The sequence below is a fragment of the Heliconius melpomene genome, chromosome 13 (genome assembly GCF_056956725.1).
Source record: "Heliconius melpomene rosina isolate 202511_hmr_F chromosome 13, ASM5695672v1, whole genome shotgun sequence".
Lineage (NCBI taxonomy): Eukaryota > Metazoa > Arthropoda > Insecta > Lepidoptera > Nymphalidae > Heliconius > Heliconius melpomene.
In genome coordinates, this window is record NC_140401.1 from 18,122,320 (window position 1) to 18,149,142 (window position 26,823).

The 26,823-nt window shown below is 35.5% G+C and overlaps 2 protein-coding genes across 3 annotated transcripts in view; one reads left to right on the plus strand and one right to left on the minus strand.

The window, feature by feature from the left end:
* The window catches only part of crm (cramped chromatin regulator), a 47,947-nt gene that overhangs the window by 974 nt on the left and 20,150 nt on the right, over window positions 1-26,823 (plus strand). The window lies entirely within an intron of this gene.
* On the minus strand, window positions 78-15,114 carry LOC146533237 (lipase 3-like). The gene is made up of 8 exons (XM_085196284.1): window positions 14,867-15,114; window positions 9,508-9,721; window positions 8,830-8,941; window positions 8,490-8,730; window positions 7,956-8,114; window positions 2,450-2,531; window positions 1,149-1,267; window positions 78-838 (listed from the first exon to the last, which is right to left on the minus strand). The coding sequence occupies exons 1-8, from the start codon at window positions 14,966-14,968 to the stop codon at window positions 662-664; spliced, it is 1,206 nt and encodes a 401-aa protein (XP_085052410.1). The 5' UTR covers window positions 14,969-15,114; the 3' UTR covers window positions 78-661.

A 26,823-nucleotide genomic window follows, 5' to 3' on the forward strand; every position in this document is an offset into this window, starting at 1 on the left:
GTGGTTTTAAATTTTATTATAGTTTATTTTATAAAATAAAAAAGAAATATATAGGTATGAAATAAAAAAGTTAATTATTTTTTTTTTATATTTATTTTATCCTTATATAAAATAATAGGTTTCTTTAATAATATACTACCATAATACCATCACAGTCTTTTAAATGACTTAAAGGACTATGTATTCTAAATTATTGACATTTATATACAAGTGTATGTATATTGTTTTTTAGCTTAACACTGTCTTCTGAATACTGGAGGCTTTATGGAATAGTGGAACTCAATGCTTTATCTTGTAACCAGATTTTGTTAAATGATACATAGTTGAATTTGTATTGATGGCACAAATGTCATTGGATACATTAATTTAGTCACCACAGTCAGATTTTTTTTTTGTAATCAGTTAAGGTCAAAAAAACCGTTTATCTTATTATCAGGAAATACATGAATGTTAAATATATCACAATCACAATACTTAAAGTAACATTATTTTTAAAATAATAACAGTGTAATTCTTCTTTCGGCGACAATTGTATATTTATTCTAATAGAAATGCTACAATTGTTTAAAGCTTTATCAAAATCTTAAGCAACAATCAATTACCACAATGGCTGAATCTCTACTACCCCGTTAAGGACGAAGCGTGAAGCTAAGTTAAGTTTCTACCCATATTTGCTAAATAAATATCCTATATACTTGACGAGAGGTTGATTGCACATTGTACCAACGTCCTTCGCGAAAGTTACATCTAAATGATTGAACTTCGACCAGTTGGCAGCCGGTCTGATGTCTTCTAATGTGCCTGTGGAGTTTAGTTTTCTAGCCAAGCGATATATTTGCTGTAAAAAAAGTGTTATTTTTTTTTAAATATTTTACGTATGTTATAACTTCGTGTATGGTGTTAGTGGAATATTAACTGTGGAACCTTTCCTTCTGGTAAAGCCTCAAAAATTCGGCAGAAAGTGGGGAACGGAACCTGCCGCTATATCCTTATAGCGTGAAATTAAAAGAAATCATGGTCTGTTTGGAGAAAGCGCGATATGAGATTGCTAAATTCCTTTACGCATTTTCTTTACTTAGTAGAGAAAAAAAACGTACATAAAATATATAGAGTTAAAATATTTAACAAAAAAACAAGATTTTACATACATTTCTTTCTGCAAGCTTATCGTTCTCCGCGTATATAAGAGTGACGGGAACTTTTATATTTTCAAGCTTGTACGGCCTCACTGCGCCCCACAAACCGCCTTCCCACGCCGTGAATTCATCTGAAATCGAGTTTATAATACTTATATCCATACCTATATTATAAATTCGAAAGTAACTCTGTCTGTCTGTCTGTCTGTCTGTTTGTCTGTCCTTTACGCAATCAGGGCCAAACCGCTAATTTAATTGTGATAAAATACTCATATAGAGATACTTGAGGGTCCCGGGATGAACATAGGATACTTTTTTTTCTCATATTTGTAATATTTTCGATATATACCAATATATTAAAATAATTAATTTGACATGCAATTTATTCCGCCATGTTAATAACAATCGTCGCTACGCGTTGCTAAGCAACGGCTTGCAAAGTTTGTTGTTTTAAGAAAACGTCACCCAAAGTGAGTTTGCTTAACGCATACATGGCGCGCGCCGATATAGATTTGTATACATTAACAAAAATTAGATGATTTCTATAATTTGATATTCATCCTTATGAAAATAAATATAATAGTCACTTTTAGCATTTCATCTAGATGGAAATTATAGTTTACTGTGTAACATTCTAAAATTATTTGCTGCTTATAATTAATTTATCTCAGTTCGGTTATCTATATCGATGTTATACACTTAAAATATCGTAATTTTAATAATTTGGGATTTTATTTAATATTGTTCGCAAAAATTAATAATTATTTAATATAGAAAAATGTTTAGTACGCGCGCACGGCAAATTTTAGGTACTTTTTCTAATATTAAGAATTTCCTTTAGTTACTTTTACTTCTTTTGTTTGTTCATTTCGGTTACTCAGATATTTTTTCTAATAATAAATCTCCACTTATTATTATTTAGGCTTATATTTTCGCGGGCGTAGCCGCGTCCGGGCCCACTAGTTTAAATATATATTTAAGGCTGGCGTGGTGCAGGAACATGTTTGATTGTAAATACGAGGGTTGTGGGTTCGATTCTCACTTGGACGAATGAATTATTTTCATTTCATAGCTCTGGTAACAAGAGAATTGAATTTCGCCCCCAATATGCAATGTCTTGAAAATTGGGCGGAAAGTGAGGAATGGAGTGTCATAAAACTAGATTTCCTCTGCCTACGCTCCTAAATTACGGGACATTACGTTAAAAAAATATTAACAAAAAGTAAAAATTTGAATAAATTTATTTTTCTATTTGTTTTTTCGAAATTATAAGGAAACAGATTGATATTTACATTAAAAGCTCTTAAACTTACCTGTAATAGCCACTTTTCCAAAATGTTCCAATTGCTTGAAAGAGGCTGGTTGTATCCGTGAAAATACTATCGGTAGAATGTCCTGTTAAAAAATAGTACAAGTTTTACATAACAATAAAACTTGTATTATTGTGGAGAGACGATGCACAGCATCTGTGAGAGGGCGCTGTATACTTCCCTTTGATTATCCAATGATTTTCACTTCCGGTTGCTGTCTTCGACCAATCAGCGATCGCCGGAAGTCACGTGGTCTCAGGTGGTAGGGCGCCGGAACGTATAAAAGGCGACACTACGCTTCTTACCTCATAGCAGATTCTCACCAGGAGCCTTAAAATGATGCTGTGCATCGTCTCTCCACAATAATACAAGTTTTATTGTTATGTAAAACTTGTACTATTATTTGGGATGTGACGATGCACAGCATCTGTGAGAGACGTGTTTATAACTCCTGGTGACCACGCACGACGCTATGTGATCTAAATCAGAATGATTGTATAAATTGATTCTGATACATTCAGATAAATTGATCTGTAAAACCACAAAAAACATGAGTAACATTGTTTTATTTATAAGCAAATTGTAAATTGCTTAATTTTTTTAATTCAATTAATAATCGCTCTGCGGGAAGCTGAGCCAAAATAATCTAACTTCAATTATTAGATTTACTTATAATTTGCATACAAACAAATTTTAGAAGATGATTCGCAACTCGCTGATAAGCATGAGTAGGAAAGGAAGCTCGCATAACCGTCTAAATAATAAAGCTAGACGTGCTCACTTCTTTTGATAATTTAATAACCTGTTTATATAAGTATTGATTATTATTCATGAAGCCCTTGCGTAGCCTCACCTCTAAGTTACACAACAAAATTGTTACCTTTTGTAGCCTGTTTCCGGTAGTCCAGCTAGTTTCTTAATGTAGAACCTAGAAAAACATTTCTTAGCATGACACCACCGTCTCTAGAGCGTAATTTTCGACAGGTCACGTGTTTCACCAAAATATTTCTAAACGAAATATGATGTTAGAAGTACGAGCAGGATCGGAATGCCAATGAAAATGGAAATCCGGTCTATTGGAAACTATCTCCTTGGACACCACGCCTTGACAAGCGTAATTAAAGACGTCTTCCCGCTAGATGGGGTGACGATGTCCGCAAAGTGGCGGCAACGGCCGGATGCAGAGAGCCGAAGATCGAGCCCAGCGGCGACCCATTGGAGAGGCCCACGTCCAGCAGTGGACGAGGACAGGCTGATGATGATGATGAAATAGTTACCCGAGTTAATTTTTACCTTGTAATTGATGCCATTAGTACAACATTAATAACACTAGAATATTTAATAGAATGCTCTATAAAATACTATGTACTTAGCCCAATAATATATTCTTAACTTGGTCAAACTTTTCAACGCATTTGTAAAATTTAAGACTTGATTTCATTATAGCATACTTCGAGTATTACAACTTCGCAAAAGCATCAATGAATGCTTACCCGAACCGCAACTAGACCGACAAATCATGATATGAATGTCCTATCTGCTACTTAGGTACGGTTTTGAAGCAAACTGGACTTGATATACGATGCGTTAGAAAATGCGGTTTATGAGCTCATTAGTTTTTCACAAAATTTAGGCCGACTATTGATTATATCATTCTTCGAAGTGTAATAAAGTTATAAGTAATTGATACTACTATACATTTACATATAAAGTTATCAATTTTATAATCGCTTCTTAGCTGTATTTTAGAACTACCATAGTTCACTCTCTGAAATTCGCTTTTAGGAGCAACTTCACAGTGTCAAAATATACGATTTAAATACAGATACAGTACTCAATTTAAACGTCCGACTTCCCCGGACTTAATGATGTCGTAGACATCCAACATGCTCTCTGCCATATTGGAGTTGTGACTACGTATACACCTCGCTAGCCAGGTTCAGTTTATGCAAAACTAATGGCAATATGCGGCGGAATATCTACGTTACGCACGTGGATATCGCCAAGGTATATATGTAACTACCTTTACACAGCCCTCATGTCCCATGAAGACGATTATTTTCATTAGCTTTCCTCAGCTTTGGAACCAAAGTTACAAAAAACCAATGAAACTTCTTGATAGTCTTTTTGCAATATTATTGATTATCATACTTTATGGTATCCAACAACTTAGTAATAAAAGGTTGTCTTCTGTAATTCTCGCATTTCATATTTTATCTGACAACTTCAGTAATAAGTCGCTCAACTGGCGACATTAATTTGGTCTTGATATGTCTTCCGAATTATTTAGCTACCTTTTCCTCTTTCTCCTGCTTCTTACTCTTGCTAGATGCAAATTTTACTTCTTTTTCCAAATACCAACATCATTCGCCTTCGCATTTTCTAGCTGGAAGCTTTTCTTCTAGCTGGATTATAGATTTCATCCACTACATCAGCTTCAATTCTGATGGCTACTCGAATGCACCACAAGTATGCACGGTATCTATTATATAGTACGTTAGGTATAAAATACTTTTGCCGCGGCACTCGCGGGGATGTGCACTCACTTGCACGAGGATAATGCCAAATTAGCCTAAAGAGACTTTCCGCGACTTTTTATAATACTTGAACCCACTATTTTAGTCAGTTTTTTAATTTAGTTTTGACACATTGCTTCTTTTTATCCATTACTCAACCATCCATATATCAAACTTTTTGTTCTTTTTGATAAACCTTTCGTTATCTATTAGAAAAATTCTTATTGGTTTGCTTTATCAGTTGCTCGAACGTGAGTCGAACTATTTTCTATCCTTGCTTTCTCGAACCGCTTGAAAATTCTTATTGGATAAAGAGATGATATGGAGAATGCTCATTATTAAGTCGTAAAGAGTTTTCAGAGCCCCCAACCATCTATATCCGTTTCCGATATACCCACAGGCAGCCTCCGTATTTCTTAACACAATTGTATACAGGAAGATACGGTTACATTTAAATAAAATTATCAACAATAATTTAAATTTAATTTAATTAAATAAAACAATCATGCAATACCCTTGTACGCAATCGTAGTACAATAAGTTCTGGGCTTGTGTTACCCGTCGGCGGGTTGTCACTCCATACTACCGATATCCGGTATGCACTGATACTTGACAATTGCTAATGTATAATTAAAAGTGCTAGAGTTTTATACTCAACGCATGCTTCTCAATTTTTTGATGCATGTACGGTTGACGACGGTCTAACTGCTTCAAATAATCTTGGAAAAGGATTATTGGTGTCACGGAGGTAAATGGCTAGATGCATTCCCGCGATTAAACCGGGAAGGGCCTACGGAGCCCAAACCATCAGCCACTGCCTCCGATACGCTCAGAGGCAGCCTCCTTATAACTGCCCCCCTCCCGTACAATTGAGAGCATTAAAATAGTACCGAGCTTTTTTAAATTCTAATGTACGGATAAATGCACTTTAAATAATTGGACATACCTTATGTCAAGTAATAGCCCGAGTCCCTCTTAAGGCAACTAAGATAAGGTGACTGGCTAGAATTTTGGCCGAAGAGGCCATACAGAAGATCCCGTGATTGCTAAATACTATGACGCCCATTGCTAAATGTTATGACGTTCACAGCGATGGCAGTAACCATGAATAAGCAGCAAATCCACAATTCCTTTATCCTCACTCCTCCAGGATTGAGAAAATGAACCTCCGATATTCCGTGTTTGAAACACTTTTCCTGCCAGGAGGCTTTGAAATTGTCCTCGAATCCTTGTGTCTAGTTCTTCCGAGTATTCGCTTGCAATTGTCGAAAGAAGCCAAAAGAAAGTCCCACGCAGATTTATCCATTGTTATTCGTTAACTCGCTTAGGATATGCTCCCAGCGATTACCTTTCAACCTTTCAACAACGTTAATAATTATCCTATTACAAATAAATAAAAAAGATTTATCTAAAAATAGACAGACTTTTTACATATGTCGCAGAATAAGATGATTGGGACCGGAGCTTGTTCCGATCCCATTTCTGATTGTCATCGATCGGTGTCACATCAGAGTGGCAGGCTACGTCACCTGGTTTTGACAACTGGCCTATTAAATAATCTGCTTCCCTAATATATATATATATATGATGAGAACAGATTTTTTTTTTTTTTTTTTAATTTATATATATTTGATAACTCGCTCAGGATACGCTCCTAGCGAATTTATCGTATTTAAACGAAGGTAGTATATTAATGGATAATACAACTAAGTAAACTCGGTGAAAACCGATTTATTTAGTAAACTCCGTTTACATTCGCATGATATTATGCCGAGAACGTCTCCAAGAGCGTTAAACAAGCGATGAGTCCTATTGCTTTTTGCAATGACCGTTAGTTGAATAAAATTGGGCCATAACTGCTGAAAATCTGAGACATACCTAACCTTATTGTAGGTTATAACACAGCCGTGTTCGGTAAGCTCAGAATCCACTACAGTATTGGTATATATAATACCAAGCAATAGAACAGTATTACATGCATGTAGATACTTGTCACACAAGAGATTCAAATGACTCACCCGTTGTCGATGTTTTACCTTGAATTTCACAAAAGCTAATTCTCTTGATAAGGATGAACATCTTTGCTGGAGGCCTTCCCAGGAGTAGGCCCCATATAGAAATCCGGTTCACGATGAAGAAATTCCACCTCCAACACTACACTTACCACAGCACTTTCACTTTTAAACGATGTTACTCTAATGGGAAATAACGACGCTATAAGGTAAGAAGCGTAGTGTCGCCTTTTATACGTTACGGCGCCCTACCACCCGAGACCACGTGACTTCCGGCGATCGCTGATTGGTCGAAGACAGCAACCGGAAGTGAAAATCATTGGATAATCAAAGGGAAGTATACAGCGCCCTCTCACAGATGCTGTGCATCGTCACATCCCAAATAATAAATAAATATTTCACACGTTATGTACAAAAGTAATGTTAATAGACGCGGCTGTTACTCGATTATATTCCCATTTAGGAGAATATTCTATTTTCTTATAGTGTTATTTTTTCATTAAAGATAGAGAAATAATTAAAAAAAACATGCAAAAAAAAATAGCGTAGCGGTACGCGAACCAGCGAAATATTTAATCTCCTCGAGTGGGGATCAAACCCACAACCAGTCGGTTTTACAGTCACACTTTGTGCCCCTGCGCCACGACTGGCCTCATCAAATTAAAAACAAAATACATTAACATAAAGAAGAAATCACAAGTTTTATTATTTATCTTTATGTAACATCCCATCCAATTTTGTAATATCCCTAAAGGCTTATTTATTTCCAATGGCAACAGGAAGGAACTGGGAATCTAGTGTTGAAACACTTCGTTGTCAATTCAATTTTAGAGATATTGGGTGTTGACTGGCAGAGCCTAACGTTGCGCTTTGTATTCTTACTAGAGCGACGATACAATAGCCTCACTTAAAATAACTTATTTGTTACTTATTTATGTATGTATTTGACTAAAATATTAAAATATATATATGTATATATACCGGGTCGTACTGGTCTTCATCGTGGCCTATGGCCTGGTAAACGAATCTCATACATATATTGTCTTCTGGTCTCCTAGTCGAGCACATAGTCTGGATCAGTAGATCTAGTGCATCACGCCGTATGCTCACTGCCAACCATCCTCCCGATCGCGCTTGGTCCTAAAATATAAATAAAAAATAAATCAGCGTCACGCTATATCCCGCACATAGCAGGGTAAGTAGAAGGAACCTAGTGTCAAGATTTGGCCGCCTAATTTTGGACGCATTGCGTGTTGATTGGCAGAACTCAACACTGCGCTTTGCGTTGACACCAGAGTGAAGAAATGAAAATATAAGTTTAAATAAATATTTCATTTCCTCAAGTAAGGATCGAACACACTTTGTGCCCCTGCGCTACGACAGGTCTCTGTCCTAAAATATAAATATAATCATTTCCTTCCTTTGACCACGAAGACAGTGGTATGAAGATCCCAAACTCAATATATACCAGTATGTACAGTATGACAGTTTGCCCCTTTTCTTAACTAAACTTACAGTAATAGAATAATCCTTCAGCATTGATTCGGCAAATGATTTTATATTTGTCATGTACACTGCTGGCGCGAGCGCCACAAAAGATATAAGCTTCCCGTTGTACTCGGGCCGCTCGGACAACATGACGAAGGCTGACGTGGTCCCCATTGAATACCCTATGTACAGTATCTTGTCGAGTCCGGTGACGTTCAACACTTTATCAATGGACGCTGGTAGATCATATCTGCCATGTTCCTCGAAACTGAAAAACACACAATAATACAATGCTTACAATTGTAATGATTGTGGGCTTGCGAAAGAATCGTCCATCGACTACTCGTATAAAATATTTTAATTTTACCTATAGTCCCAAAATATCGGTTCGTCTCTCTTATATTTCATGTGGCTCGTGTAAGTGTTACCTCGCAAATTAGCAAGCCACACGTCATATCCAGCGTCCGCCAATAAATAAGCTAAAAAATAGAAAATATGAATAGAAAAAAATGTGTATGATTGTTAACGGGGTGGATGTGGGTTCAGTTCCCATTTTGGAGAATGAATTATTTTGATTTCATTAGTAACATGACAAGTGCGACATTAAGTTAGGGCACACTACACGGATTGTGGAAAAAGGCACGGAGTGTCTTAACACTAGGTTCCCTTCGCCTACCCTACTACGATGCATGCGATATACAGCATGAAACTAAAAGATTACACTGAAGATTAATGGATAGAGCAATAATAACCTTAATTTAAGTTTACCATATAAATATTTTTAAAACAGCGTAGGTAGTATCGCAGGCCATAATGGCGCATTGTCACATTATCTGACAATGAATTGGATTGAAACACCCTCTACCTAAAATGTTTTGCGTCAAACACGCGAATTATAGAGCTGAGTGATTTGTTCAACACTAAGTTGACAGATTCAACCAAACCAACTCTACAACCCTTTGTCTTTGCTTGATAGAGAGAATGCTAAATTTAAAAAAATATAAAAAGTTAATTTGAGAAAAGACGTAGTTTTAACCGAACCTACCTAAACTCTTGTCTGGTCCCATAATGAGAAAATCACCGCTACTACCGATTAGGCCATGGCACAGTAGCACAGTCTTTTTTCCCTTAGCGCTCGGACCGCTCCTCCTCGCCGTCCGCCTTCCTGAAGGTATCCTATGCAATTGCAGAATATATCCGTCCACAGTGGTCACTCGATGCTTTTCGATCGGATATCCTGCTGATGTTACGAGCTGAGGCTAAAAAATACATTATATGCAAATAACAAATATTTATTCAGCTTATTTACATGAATGATTTAGATGTTTTGTTTAGAGTCTAATCGTTGGGCTGGGGTTGAAATGAATGAATATTCAACATCTTCATTTCCTCGCTTTAGGAACGAGGCAAAGCGCTCCAGAATTCAGCAAGAAGTGGATAGTGTGTTAATGGGGACGGAGTGTCTTGCCCAGACTCTCTGCCTACCTTGTTCTGAGTAGAATACAGCGTGGAGCTAATAAAACTTTTTATTAGCAGCATACTAATGATATTAGAAAATCACCAGTCGGACTACAGAAACAATTGGGTTTAAAATTGTAAAGGAAATGATGCTCTTCCTTATCTACTACATCTACATATACCTACAGAGCGGAAGAAATATAAACATAAAAAATATTTGTTTACGTATTAAATAAGTACTTTGCAATATAGTTAAGGCATCTTTAAATTCCACATTCATAACTATTATAACATCCTATTGTCTGTCAACTTGTCCATTGAATATAAATACGTGAATACGTGATATATAAGGAAATTTTGTTCTACCACGTGTTAGGTTCGATTTTATCTTGTTTCTCCATATGGTCATATTGATATTTGCATTATTACAGCTGGTTTATGGTTGAGATCTGTATAAAACTTTGAGCTTTGCAACTTGAACTTTGAAATTTTGCACTTTATCTTGTTACGAGAACGAGAAAGCTTCGTAATTCTTTATAAGCTGATGCTGCTGCTGATGCTGTCCGTAAGATTCGTCAACTGACCGATGTTGACACCGCGCGTTTAGTATACTTCAGCTATTTTCATAGCATTATGTCTTACGGCCTGTTACTTTGGGGCAGTGCCGCTGACACAGATACCATTTTTGTGCTCCAAAAACGGGCTGTCCGACCAGTTTATAAAATGGGTCCACGGGAGAGGAGGAGGAGTAAGGAATAAATTCAAAGACTTTAACATCCTCACACTACACTCCCAATATATTTACGACAACTTAGTATATGTGCATAAGAATATTAATAGATTTAATAAAAACAGTGACCTCCATCAACATAATTTAAGAAATAAAAATAAGCTTGCTGTGCCCTTCTCTAGGCTCCATAAAGTGTCTCACTCATTCGTAGGTCAAACGACGTGGTTAATTTATCACTGAACAAATTTAAAAAAGTGGTAAAGCACAGGCTCTGCCAAAAAGCTTATTACTCTGTTAAAGATTATGTTCGCGATAAAGATGTTTGGAAATGAGTTGCTCTATTTCTAAGTTAAAATTGTTAATTGTAATTTGTAACAAATACTGGCAATTAAAAAGAGTGGCCATGAGTTTCTTTGCCTGTATCTTCTCATGAGCTCAGCTAATTGAACGGGCTTTTTTCAAGTCAAAATTTTTTTTTGGTTATTTTGTTTTGCATTTTTTTTTTACTTTTATGGCATGTCCAAGTAAATGTTAAGCATTTTTATGGAATAAAGATATTCTGACTTTGACTTTGATTTATAAAAATGCTTTTTATCATTGTATATGCCTGAATAGTTGTATAATCTAGGTGTATTAAAATTAAAAGTATTGGTTAGATAATCACCACTGATTTTGACCGCAAGATCCATTTTTATTATTTAATGCACAAGTTTTTCTTATTTTCTACATTTTCTATCAAATTTTCTCGCTATTATCAACAAAGCGATTCTAAGTTAGACTCAATTCTTATATTATGCTACAGTTGAACACTCAACTATTCCGCGCTGTAAAAACAGATTCTTATCACTTCGCCATAATGGCAATAAAACAGACAAATATATATACATTTTTTGCTAATAATATGATTGTAAAATTATGAAAATACTTATATTAGATAAGATCAGATACAATTTAAAGTTAATTCATGTAAGTAGATAATAGACATGTATTACACGTAATGTACTCGTATGTAACTTCCGCTTGTTTCGGTTTGTATTATTTACTATTTTATCTATAAGATAAATAATATAAATAATATTTTTTAGAAATAAGATAAATAATATTTATCTTAAACGAAACGAAATAAGATAAATAATATTTTTTTACATTTTGGCCAATTTCAAAACACACAAAACAAAAGATTCTAGATTGCTTCTGCCTACTTTCCTTAAACAGGAATTAATATTCTTAGGTTCTTCGCGAAGGCTGCATGCTTTTGACCTAATAAACGTGAATGTCATTGTCATTTAATAAATATATATGTACCTAAATACTATTAATTTAGTCCATCCTTGCGCTGGCTTATTTTTTATATTTTTAGACTGAACTTGTTTGCGTAGACTTTAAGACTTTTTTTTGTTTCCCAAGTTCCCTCTATTCTGCAATATTAAATATCACTCACATGAACCCTCCATGTGCGTGATACGGCGTGAGGGTAAGAAATGTTATAACATATATACATAGGATATAATTGTAAATCAGCTTCTAACCATCAGAAAGGATCAAGGATGTCCATTGATCAGACTGTCCCTATAAGGTTGTTAATAACATAATTGCCTAATACATATATATACAATTGTTCATAATGAGGAAATATTGCATTGTATTGTAATCAAACGTGCAAGAAAAAAAGTATTTATTAAACCATGGTACTATTGGGTGCTTCTTTTCTCATAACTGTTAACTCGTCGAATATATTAAAAATAACTTTAGATATTCATTATTTCTTTCAGTTTATAACACTATTCATTAAAAAAATCTAAAAAAGTTATTATAATCATTGCATATAACTCATAGTTGTTAGATTTATATCCGCGTTTTGACGGTTGTTAATCGGTAGGTGATCGTTGCAAATATATAAACATACATTTGCAATTTGTTGATGCCATTTAAATATTAATTGACGTCTCTGAAGTGCGGTTATCTATATATATAAAAGGACTTGTCCTCACTGACTGAGGTAAGACGCACGCACAGCCGTAACCGCTGTGCGTAGAAACGTAAAATTTGGACAGATGTTTACTTTCATAATCTGGACATTTTGAAAAATGTTAACCCTAAAGGGGTGAAATAGGGGTTGAAAGTTTGTATGGAAAAAAAATTAAATCGGCACCGATTCTTATAAAATTTGAAATTTAGACTCTTAAAAATATTTAATTAAACATGTGTTTCATGGTTTTCTAGAATTCACCTCCTAAGAGTTCAATTGAAAGTTTGTATGGAAAAATCTATAAATCGCCATTGATTTTTATAAAGTTTTAAATTTAGACTCTTAAAAATATTTCATTGAACACATGTTTCATGGTTTATTAGAATTCACCCCTAAATAAGCTAGCGAAGATGCGCGCGTCCGCTAGTACATTCATAATCCAAATTGCTATTTTCAAATTGCGAGTTCGATCCGCAATCGGGGAAAAACAATTATTTCCGCTGTCGTCGCTGTGGTAATAAAAGAAAGCGCGACTTTGAGCTCCATGAGTCAATACACAACGTATAGGGCGGTAATTGGAGAACGGAGTGACAACACTGGATTCTATCTGCCCTGTTATGTAGAGACGGGATACATCGTAAACCTACTATATAGATGTATATTTTATTGAAACATGGCATAAATATAAACATTCAATACAAAGTAGCTATAGGTAGGCAGGTTCCAATTAAAATTGCCATCACGTGCGTATATTTTTTGTCCACAGTTTCGCATTCAGAGCGGAGTTTATTTCCTACATGATCGTCATTCGAGGCGTTTACATAAACAATGGGTCGACTGTAACAATCACTCTATAGGTACACAATATACATACAAAAGATGTGTAAATACTAAATAATATAATTAATTATACATTATATATTTATTTAAATCGATACTCCGATTATTGTAATTAAAGTGAAAATTGTAATTAAAACCGTTACAATAAATATAAACTTTCATGGTTGTATAAAATTTTATCTATATTAATATAACAAAGCGGAACAGCTTGTTTGTTTGTTTGCTTAAAGATCTTTGCTAAGATCTCTGAAACCACTGGTCGGATTTTCTTTTGATGAAGTTACATTTCTTAGGAGTGCTATAATTAATTCGCATTTTATTTCTTATTTACCCTTAAAATACACGTATCTGTAAATTGTTTATACATGTTTCTACGTTGTCGTTATTGCGTGAGGCGATGTTAAGACGTGTCTGGCAGCACACGTAAGTTGTGCAAAATTCAATCAAAAATACTTCCTCTATTACAGCAGGGTAGGCAGAGGGAACCTAGTCTTAATGCACTCGGTTCTCCATTTTCCGCCTAGTTTTCGGTTCATTGCGTGATAATTCAAACTCAACCACGCGCTTTGTCTTGTGACCACAGTGAAGAAATGAATTTACGAACCCACTACGTTTCACGTCGAGATGTTGTACCGATGCGACAGTCTCCCCGGCCTAGGTATGCATGCATATATTTAAGGTATTTACTTGTTAACATTTATAATGATCGCAAAAAGAGATATCAAATATAAGTATCTACACATTACATAGTTTGTCGAGATTTGCTGATTAGTATTCCTTGTAATTGCGCGGCAGGTACTGTTGTTAATATAATAAAATAACAATTGTGAATGCTCTAATCATAGTAGTACAAAGGTAGGCAAATAGTTTAATATACACTTTGTTATTTGCACACATTATTAAATTGTGCTTATATAATAGTGTGAGAATTATGAGGAACAGGGGTGGAGGCAGTATCTAATTGTTGGTAACCTATCCCTGTATAGTCTGGTGCCCGTCCCACAAATTTTACTAACAACTTGACACAAAAAGATCAGTTGGAAAATAAAGTCAAGGCCCTGGAAAATATCTCTATATTTTACGATACGCCCATGTTTCGCATACACAAAACTTAAACTACTACAACATTAGAAATGTTATAAATTAATAAAATATAATACATGCTGACTATTGTACGTTATGGTTTGCTCAATATCATAATGTCCAACGGGTATTTTATAGGTATCTTTAGATTCTTTATACTTAGGTATATCCCCTTTACATTCTTCTGTATTTAAATTTCTGTAATTCAAATACGTTGTACTTGCATTTTTTGAAATATTGCACGAAATGCATTCAAAGTTTGTAAATAATAATGTTTCCGGATTCAAATATAGCATATATAGCAGGTACATGTAATGTACTTACCACTGTCTGATAAGCCTCCTTTCTCAACAGACCCCGCTGACTCACAACAACACTACTAACACACAGTGTTAATATAAAATAATAGATGGGTAAAGATAACATTTTTTGAAATTAAGCCTCCTAATAATATTTAAATCTGATTATTGTAACTATTATTTTAGTCGAAAAAAAAAGATATTATACAACGACAATTTTTAAATTAATGTTAAATTGTATTCATTGCTTTAATTTTTAATTTTTTTCGACTATTTAAAAAAAATCAATCGATTTATATATTAAAAATGAGGTTACAGCGGCAAACCCTTGCGTTAGGAATGTCGCAACTGCTATGTCCCGCCGCTGCCGGTGCCTGCGTTCAGTAGCATCGAACACGTTTTGTGACGTTAGTTTGTGATTTTTTATAGGTCATCTCTAAGTGTAGATGTATGCGTGCCATCGCTCTTAAATACAATTCATATTATTATAGAGTGACTAATTTCATTATGCGGTCTGGACGAAGCGACGGCCGCTTCCCACGTCCTTTTCAATTCCAAAATCCGTTCTTTTTGTGTAATCCTCCCTCATAGAGTAATGTTAATAACTATTCACATTTATTAGGTATAACAATATTAAACGATACGATATGCCCTTAATAAAGTAGTACTTATTACTAAGCTACTGGTCGTACGTACCGTACGAGTATATAGCTATTGTAAATATTGATTATTGTTTTATAAGTGAAGGCGGTATTTTAGTTAGACCTCTTCCTTAATCTCCTTCGTGTGTTGTCCACACAAAGTGACATTGGCGAAGTTATTAGTGCTCAAATGGCGTTTTGCGTTCTTAAAAATTCAGAACAGTACATAATCAACTAAGTACAGTAGGTGCATAGTTATTGAACAATTAATTCCGAATTAAGAAAAAACACAAAAATATTTTTTAATTGTTACATATTTTTAAGTGCCTTCCTGCTAAAGGAATTGTACAAATAACTTATATACATTATTTTTTATCTTCTATGTATGGACATGCACTAAAGAGTTCATGGATTTTGTTTAGAATAATCCCAATCTGATTAGACATAGACTTACACATTATGTTATTTCAACTAGTCTTATGAAACCTTTAGGGATTATTTTACATAAATACCAGTATTTATGTAAATTTTCAAATTAATAGAAAAAATTTCTTGCAAAGAAATTTCAAACACTTCTTGCAAAAATTAATAGAAAAAAATTAATGAATTTATAAAATCTAGTATTATTCGAACTCATTGCTAGGATTTATTACTATCGTATAATAGTTAAAAATGTGACGACAGTTTTAAACTATTATACGATACTAGCGACCCCCTTGCGGCTTCGCCCGCTTTTACTACTGGATTATTCATATAATGTATGTTTGCAAAGCACTTAAGATAATGTGAAAATTAATTAAACCCTAATGCAACCCGCATTTTCGTAGTTTCATTAAGGGTTTTCCAATTGTTTTACACAGCAAGGATTTTTTAGTAGGTACCGTAATTTTAAATCTGTGCTACTAATGTTTTCAAATACTTATTAAAATATATTTAAATGACTATTTTTAGATAGTTAAATGACTATTTTTAAACGGAAGAAATCATAAACAAAAGCCTACCTACTAATAACTACTACAAAAAATATATTAAAAAAATATATCAAACGCATCTAAATTTTCGTTGCTATAAAGGCAGGCGGGTTTTTTTTTGCTTGTGGTTAATGCTGAAGAGGGTATTCTGTCCCTGATGAAAAGCAAGCACTACGTGGCTGCCTGTGAGGAAAATTAAATAGAATGCATCGGCCGGGAATCGAACCCGGGCCGCCCGCGTGGCAGGCGAGCATTCAGCCACTGAACCACCGATGCGTGTAAGGCAGGCGGGCGCGGCGGACGCATGGCGACTGGCGAGCCGTTTCGCAGCAAGGATTTTTTGATATTGTAACAACTTCTAAAGTACTTATTAAATTGAAAAACAGTAAAAGACAGTTTTAATCTACATTAAATGGCCAACGTAACTAATATACTTATTTATATGCTGAGAGTAAGGGATAAGTGAAACTTGAGTCGATATAGCTGAAGTGTCAACGGCGTGATGTGTCAACAATTAAATGCGTTTTTATCTAAACCTATTCGCAATTTCGAAATTGTGTAAAAAGCTAATTTTATCTTCGTTTAACGTAGAAAATTAATAAAGTATTTTGAAGGATAAGGATTAATACCATTGTGGAAAAATATCCCTCACAATAAAAAATATATTGAAATTATTATTTTTAGACAGAAAAATGATCACTACGCGTTATTCTTAAAAGATACGAATATGCCATCGCGGACTTTTTTGTAGATCTTATTAAGAGGAACAATACTCCAGTACATTTTTTTCATGTAGTACTTACCATTAAAGCAGCGCATGCGCGAAAGTGTCTCAACGGGTGGGACTTTATTCATATTTATCGTATTTATGTTAATTTACATAAGAATGTACAAATAATAAACTATATATAAACCTTCTACGAAAAATACTCGACCTAATGGTGAAAACCGCAACAAAATCCGTTGGGTGGCTTAGAAGAAGAAGAGTTAGAAACAACAGACAGACACGAAAAGCGACTTTGTTTTATAAGATATAGGAATAGGATAAACGGCCTATTATTTGGGATGTGACGATGCACAGCATCTGTGGTAGGGCGCCGGAACGTATAATAGGCGACACTACGCTTCTTACCTCATAGCGTCGTTATTTCCCATTAGAGTAACATCGTTTAAAAGTGAAAGTGCTGTGGTAAGTGTAGTGTTGGAGGTGGAATTTCTTCACATCGTGAACCGGATTTCTATATCGGGCCTACTCCTGGAAAGGCCTCCAGCAAAGATGTTCATCCTCATCAAGAGAATATGCTTTTGTGAAATTCAAAGGTAACAAAATGGACAACGGGTGAGTCATTTGAATCTCTTGTGTAACAAGTTTCTACATGCATGTAATACTGTTCTATTGCTTGGTATTATATATACCAATACTGTAGTGGATTCTGAGCTTACCGAACACGGCTGTGTTATAACCTACAATAAGGTTAGGTATATGTCTCAGATTTTCAGCAGTTATGGCCCAATTTTATTCAACTAACGGGCATTGCAAAAAGAAAGAGGACTCATCGCTTGTTTAACGCTCTCGGCATAATGTCATGCGATGTAAACGGAGTTGTTGTATTATCCATTAATATACTACCTTCGTTTAAATACGATAAATTCGTTAGGAGCGTATCCTGAGCGAGTTATCAAATATATAAAAAATTCTGTTCTCCTCATATATATCAGGGAAGCGGATTATTTAATAGTTGCCAGTTGTCAAAACCAGATGGCGTTGCCTGTCACTCTGACGTGACACCGATCGATGACAATCAGAAATGGGATCGGAACAAGCTCCCAACCACCTTATTCTGCGACATATATAAGTCTGTCTATTTTTAGATAAATCTTTTTTATTTATTTGTAATAGGATAATTACTAACGTTGTTGAAATGTTATAATCGCTGGGAGCGTATCCTAAGCGAGTTAACGAATAACAATGGATAAATCTGCGTGGGACTTTCTTTTAGCTTCTTTTGACAATTGCAGGCGAATACTCGGAAGAATTAGACACAAGGATTCGAAGACAATTTCAAAGCCTCCTGGCAGGAAACAGTGTTCCAAACACGGAATATCGGAGGTTCATTTTCTCAATCCTGGAGGAGTGAGGATAAAAGAATTGTGGATTTGCTGCTTATTCATGGTTACTGCCATCGCTGTGAACGTCATAACATTTAGCAATGGGCTCCATAGTATTTAGCAATCACGGGATCTTCTGTATGGCCTCTTCGGCCAAAATTCTAGCCAGTCACCTTATCTTAGTTGCCTTAAGAGGGACTCAGGCTATTACTTGACATAAGGTATGTCCAATTATTTAAAGTGCATTTATCCGTATATTAGAATTTAAAAAAGCTCGGTACTATTTTAATGCTCTCAATTGTACGGGAGGGGGGCAGTTATAAGGAGGCTGCCTCTGAGCGTATCGGAGGCAGTGGCTGATGGTTTGGGCTCCGTAGGCCCTTCCCGGTTTAATCGCGGGAATGCGCCCTTCCCGGTTTAATCGCGGGAATGCATCTAGCCATTTACCTCCATGGCACCAATAATCCTTTTCCAAGATTATTTGAAGCAGTTAGACCTTCGTCAACCGTACATCAAAAAAATTGAGAAGAAATTGAGAAGAAAAAAAAAAAATTGAGAAGCATGCGTTGAGTATGAAACTCTAGCACGATTAATTATACATTGGCAATTGTCAAGTATCGGTGCATACCGGATATCGGAAGTATGGAGTGAGAACCCGCCAACGGGTAACACAAGCCCAGAACTTAGTACAAGGGTGTTGTATGATTGTTAATAATTTTATTTAAATGTAACCGTATCTTCCTGTATACATGGTGTTAAGAAATACGGAGGCTGCCTATGGGTATATCGGAAACGGGTATAGATGGTTTGGGGGCTCTGAAAACTCTTTTCGACTTAATAATGAGCATTCTCCATATCGTCTCTGGCTTTATCCAATAAGAATTTTCAAGCGGTTCGAGAAAGCAAGGATAGAAAATAGTTCGACTCACATTCTACAACTGATAAAGCAAACCAATAGGATATGGATGGTTGAGTAATGGATAAAAAGAAGCAATGTGTCAAAAGTAAATTAAAAAACTGACTAAAATAGCGGGTTCAAGTATTATAAAAAGTCGCCGAAAGTTTCTTTGGGCTAATTTGGCATTACCCTCGTGCAAGTGAGTGCACATCCCCGCGAGTGCCCGGCAAAAGTATTCTATAGCTGACGTACTATATATTAGATACCGTACATCCCTGTGGTGCATTCGAGTAGCCATCAGAATTGAAGCTGATGTAGTGGAAGAAATCTATAATCCATCTAGAAGAAAAGAATCCAGCTAGAAAATGCGACGGCGACTGATGTTAGTATTTGGAAAAAGAAGTAAAATTTGCATCTAGCAAGAGTAAGAAGCAGGAGAAGGAGGAAAAGAAGGCAGCTAAATAATTCAGAAGGCAAATCAAGACCAAATTAAAGTCGCCAGTTGAGCGGCTTATTACTGAAGTTGTGAGGTATGACAAAATATGAAATGCGAGAATTACAGACAACCTTTTATTACTAAGTTGTTGGATACGATAAAGTATGATACACAATAATATTGCAAAAAGACTATCAAGAAGTTTCATTCGTTTTTTGTAACTTTGGTTCCAAAGCTGGGGAAAGCTAATGAAAATAATCGTCTTCATGGGACATGAGGGCTGTGTAAAGGTAGTTACATAATATATACCTTGGCGATATCCACGTGCGTAACGTAGATATTCCGCCGCATATTGCCATTAGTTTTGCATAAACTGAACCTGGCTAGCGAGGTGTACACGTAGTCACAACTCCAATATGGCGGAGAGCATGTTGGATGTCTACGACATCATTAAGTCCGGGGAAGTCGGACGTTTAAATTGAGTGCATCTGTATTTAAATCGTATATTTTGACACTGTGAAGTTGCTCCTAAAAGCGAATTTCAGAGAGTGAACTATTGTAGTTCTAAAATACAGCTAAGAAGCGATAATTGAAATATTATAAAATTGATACCTTTATATGTAAATGTATAGTAAGTAGCAGACAGGACATTCATATCATGAATTGTCGGTCTGGTTGCGGATCGGGTAAGCATTCATTGATGCTTTTGTGAAGTTGTAATACTCAAAGTATGTGATAATGAAATCAAGTCTTAAAATTTTACAAATGCGTTCAAAGGTTTGACCAGTATAAGAATATATTATTGGCCTAAGTACATAATATTTTATAGAGTATTCTATTAAATACTCTAGTATTATAAATATGTTGCACTAATGGCATCAATTACAAGGTAAAAATTAACTTGGGTAGCTACTTCATCATCATCATCAGCCTGTCCTCGTCCACTGCTGGACGTGGGCCTCTCCAATGGCGCGCCGCTGGGCTCTATCTTCGGCACTCTGCATCCGGCCGTTGCCGCCACCTTGCGGACATCGTCACCCCATCTAGCGGGAAGACGGTCTTTAATTACCCTTGCCAAGGCGTGGTGTCTACTCTAGAACGCGTCTACTTACTATAAATTTATTATAGTTGTTAAAAAAGGAAGTATGGAGTTGGTTGCCGGTTCTATCTACGACCCGCTGTCTGAGCCGGAGATGGTTTCCAATAGACCGGACGACATTTTCATTGTCATTTCGATCTTGCTCGTACTTCTAACATCATATTTCGTTTAGAAATATTTTGGTGAAACAGGTGACCTGTCGAAAATTACGCTCTAGAGACGGTGGTGTCATCCTAAGAAAAATGTTTTTCTAGGTTCTACATTAAGAAACTACCTAGACCACCGGAAACAGGCTACAAAAGGTAACAATTTTGTTGTGTAACTTAGAGGTGAGGCTACGCAAGGGCTTCATGAATAATAATCAATACTTATATAAACAGGTTATTAAATTATCAAAAGAAGTGAGCACGTCTAGCTTTATTATTTAGACGGTTATGCGAGCTTCCTTTCCTACTCATGCTTATCAGCGAGTTGCGAATCATCTTCTAAAATTTGTTTGTATGCAAATTATAAGTAAATCTAGTAATTGAAGTTAGATTATTTTGGCTCAGCTTCCGGCAGAGCGATTATTAATTGAATTAAAAAATTAAGCAATTAACAATTTGCTTATAAATAAAACAATGTTACTCATGTTTTTTGTGGTTTTACAGATCAATTTATCTGAATGTATCAGAATCAGTTTATACAATCATTCTGATTTAGATCACATAGCGTCGTGCGTGGTCACCAGGAGTTATAAACACGTCTCTCACAGATGCTGTGCATCGTCACATCCCAAATAATAGTACAAGTTTTACATAACAATAAAACTTGTATTATTGTGGAGAGACGATGCACAGCATCATTTTAAGGCTCCTGGTGAGAATCTGCTATGAGGTAAGAAGCGTAGTGTCGCCTATTATACGTTCCGGCGCCCTACCACCTGAGACCACGTGACTTCCGGCGATCGCTGATTGGTCGAAGACAGCAACCGGAAGTGAAAATCATTGGATAATCAAAGGGAAGTATACAGCGCCCTCTCACAGATGCTGTGCATCGTCTCTCCACAATAATATAAGTTTTATTGTTATGTAAAACTTGTACTATTATTGAGTTATATTGAGAAAAAAACGTGTACCTAATTTTGTTCAAATATATATAATAGTTTTCTGCGTGTACTTAATATGATTAAAATCACCATTTAACAGGTTAATTAGAATAAACATTGATTTTAAGATTGACCTTCTATTATATAATATTTTACTTTAAAATATAAGGCAGACTGCGCATTTCATCGTCTATTCTCATAGTCAAACGGAACCGGAATAAAATATTTCAAACGCTGGCAACCCCTGTTTGCGGCAGGAATTTTCCAGGCAACCCTGTTTTATAGTGTTCAGAAAAAAATAAGCTTTAATTTGATATATAATTCATTCAAAAAACACATGAGTGCAAATTATTAACATTTAGTGACATGTTTAAACCAGGCAACCTTAGACTTGCGGCAGACTGAGAGCTGGCAACCCTTAATTTTCCAATTCCTTATGCGATTATCTTTCAAATGATGTGCGATTCATATAAAAAACGTATGGGTGCAATTTTCTCCAAAAACGAGTTACGAAAAAATGAAATTAAAGGTGATTGCGGCAGGATTCTTCCAGGCAACCCAGGTGTAATCTGTTCTACTAATCATGTATTATTCATTAATATAGGTTTAATTAAGAAAACTCGTATATGCAGGATTCAACGGCCGGATCTCAGGGTATAATGGATGAGGCCTTAAGCAAACTTACCAAGTCGGGTAAGCCTTTGTTAGTGTGTGTTAATGTTAATATTTTGGAAAGTTTAAGTCCCACCATTAATTTATTAAGTCTTTTTAAGTCACACATTTTACTTAATTTATTTATGGAGCCAACCAGAATAACTCCTACGACTAGTACTTGTATAGATAACATATTTACTGACATTATTCCATGCTACAAAAGCATTATTAATAAATTGGATTCTGACCACTCTGGTCAGCTAGTAGAATTCTATAGTAAGATAAAAGAGGAGGCTAAGAAAAAAAATGCTTTTGTACCTGTCACAGTTAGTCGTTTGGAACGTATGAGAGTTAGTCTATTAACTGATTTACTAGTTTTAGATAAAACTTTACATCCCAATTCTTTGTACAATTCTTTTTTTTTACTCTTTTATTAATAAAATTCATTCAATATTTACTCCCAAAGAGATTACAATTTTTTGATCATTGTGTTTTACTTTTTTTTTACTTTTTTGACATGTCCATGTAAATGTTAAGCTTTTTATATGGAATAAAGATATTTTGACTTTGACTCTGACATGATTAAAAAAAATGTGTGCATCCTTTTAAAGATTATGCGTTCTTTTATTATTTTCTTTAGTCAGTTGTTTGTTTTATTTTTTAAAGCTCTTTGTGTCGGGGGTTTTAATACCTAAATGAAGTTGAATACTCTTGAGCTGTCTTTTAATTGCCAACACAACTATTTAACAAAAAATTATCGCTATATACAAATAAATAATCAGCATCACACTGTATCCCGCATAAAGCAGTGTGGGCAGAGGGAATCAAGTGTTAAGACACTCCGTTCCCCATTTAAAAATATATATATTTTTATATTATCATATAATTTATGCAACAACAAAAATAGAATCACGTAGGTATAGATATATTCTTATATTTATAGTATACGGAGATTATTGATTATTTATTAAAGGTCAAATTTGTCATGGTTCCGTGTTCTACAAAATTAAACGTAAAGTTGCTCGTATATGCACAACTTTTGCAGATAACTATATAAACAGTATACAGACAACAGCTTAAATTTATTAAATGAAAGGTGTATATATATATAGTATATATATATATATTAGAACCATAGGTGGTTTTATATTGTTGTTCACCTGATATTTTATTTCTTAAATTGACATAACATCAAATTACTGTAAATTATTATTACTCCTCTATAATTTTAATACTATATAATCGCTTTCATATAAAAAACATAGTTGCTTTGTAATATATTGTTTTAAAATAGACCTGTATGTAGTACACACTGTAGTAAGTACTTCATATAAGGATTGGAATTGTTATCGGACATCAACTTGCACAACATTTCAATTCGACTGTGTGTTTTTTTTATGTTTGTTAACTCAGAACTTTTGACCGGTTCATTTTTGACAATGGTATCCATGATAAAGTCTTCAATATGCATTAAGTATGTGGGCGACAAATGGACGAATAACTCTCACGCCAACCGATGTCGATGATTCTTTTTTATAGGATAGGATACACTTCAAGTATAGTTTGATTGTAAAAAACATAATTATGGTCTTCAAACTTTCAAAAAGACAACAAGGTGTTCTTATTGAAAGTCTTTTTGACTTTTTGATACGTAATTATTTCGTGATGCAATATGTTAAAACGAAAAATGGAGTGCGTGTGCGGGCTATAGCGTGAAACTAAACATTCTTGAATGAATTTGTTTTTCGTTAGTCAATGGGATATTACATTATTACCTCAATTTATATATTATAAACGACCTTCGTTCAGTACAATAATAGGTAATTTAATGTCACATAACGCGACGTGTACGCAGATTGCATATTTGTTTCAGGTACGATCATTACGGTGTGTTTGCTAATATTGTAGTAAACTATCTTATATAAGACACATATTCCTTAGACCCTCTTAGTGCGTCGTCGTAGCACATGATACTTGTGGCATTGAAAGTTTGCCTGCTGTGTGCCGAATACAGCGTGAAGCTGATTTAATTTAGTTCTAAAAAAAATATCGTTATTTTTATAATATACTGGTGAGCCCGCGCGGGGCTACGCCCGCTTGAAATAGAAATATCAATAAAGAAAATATATACTAAAGATTTAGTCTATTAGGTAAAACAGTTGTATAAAATAACTGTTACGGCAATTAGCAAATTTGTCGAACTAAGTACTTTAAATTGACATAACTTTTTTATCTATGAACCGATTGTAATAAAATAAACCCTATATATGTTTTCGGAAGCTTGTCAGAATCTAATAGTGAAAACAGCATCTAAATCGGCTAAGCCGCTTCTGAGATTAGCGATAACAAACGCACAGACAAATCTAATAAATATAATAGTCTATAATAAATATAATAAATATAATAGTGAAGGTCTTGGAGTTATATAAGATTGATATGACTTTGAGATCATTTTTGGAGGCTTGTATGGGACAATGGGTCACTGTCCTTCGTCATCTAGGGGAGTGTGATATTCCTGCAACGTCTGAACCGATAAGGATAAAGAGGGGTATATTTCAGGGTGACAGTCTGAGTCCTTTATGGTTTTGCCTAGCTCTGAATCCTCTTAGCACTATGTTAGAGGATTCAGGTTTAAGCTTTCGTCTTCGCCGGGGGGGTAAGGTCATATCTCACTTGCTGTACATGGATGATCTGAAATTATTTGCGTCAAAACGTTCTGATCTTATGCGGCTACTAAAGGTAACTCAAACTTTTAGTAGTGATATAAGAATGGAATTTGGCGTCGATAAATGTGCTAGCATGCATGTAGTGCGGGGGAGTGTGATAAGATCTGATAATATTTGCATTTCAGATTCTGTTTCCTTCAGAACTCTTGGTGAAGGTGAGACTTATAAATATCTTGGAATGTCTGAAGCATTGGGTATTGATGAGCGGAGCATAAAGCAATTGGTGAAGGAGCGTTTCTTTAAAAAAGTGCTTTCGCCTGAAAAAAGTGCTTGGCAGCCTTTTATCTGGTGGCAACAAGGTGCGTGCTTTCAACGGTTGGGTTATGCCGCTTTTAGCCTATACTTTTGGCATTGTAAGATGGACGCAGACTGAGTTAGACTCCGTAGATCGCCAAATACGTAAATTGTTGACGACATACCTAACGCACCATCCGCGTTCGTCTGTAATGAGACTGTATATCCCGCGTAAGTGTGGAGGTCGTGGCTTTTTGAATGTCAAGAACCTCCATAACCACGAGGTATGCAGTCTTAGAGAATATTTTCTCAAGATTGGCGTGGATATGCACAAGGATGTGGTAACAGTTGACAAAGGCCTTACTCCTCTTTCCTTGGGCAAAGAGAACTGGCGTCGGCCTGTAGTACTTACTACTTCTGATCGCATGGCTGTATGGAAGAGCAAGGAGCTGCATGGTAGATTCCATAGAGCCCTAGTGGGCCAGGACGTGGATACTGCTTCATCATTATCTTGGTTACAGTTCGGGGATCTTTTCGGAGAAACTGAAGGTTTTGTCTGTGCAATTATGGACGAAGTTATCAAGACACGGAACTACCAGAGACATATTATGAAAGATGGCACTATCGACATCTGCCGGGCGTGTCATCGACCTGGGGAGTCCCTCAGACATATTGTCTCTGGTTGTTCTCATCTTGCTAATGGTGAGTATTTGCATAGACACAATCAAGTAGCCAAGATAATACACCAGCAACTTGCTCTTCAATATGGCCTTGTAGAATTGGAGGTGCCTTACTACAGGTACAATCCCATGTCTGTTCTTGAAAATAGCTGTGCTTTGCTCTACTGGGATCGGTCTATTATTACTGACAGGTATATTGTTGCCAATAGACCTGATATAGTATTAGTAGATCGAGTGGCGCGCCGCGCAGTGATTGTTGACGTTACTATCCCACATGATGACAATCTCGTGAAGGCCGAAAAAGAAAAACAATCTAAATATTTGGACCTAGCCCATGAGATTACCGCCATGTGGGATGTCAATGCGACTATCATTGTGCCGATAGTGGTTTCAGTTAACGGTCTAATAGCGAAAAGCCTCGACCAACACCTTAAGAGGCTATCGCTT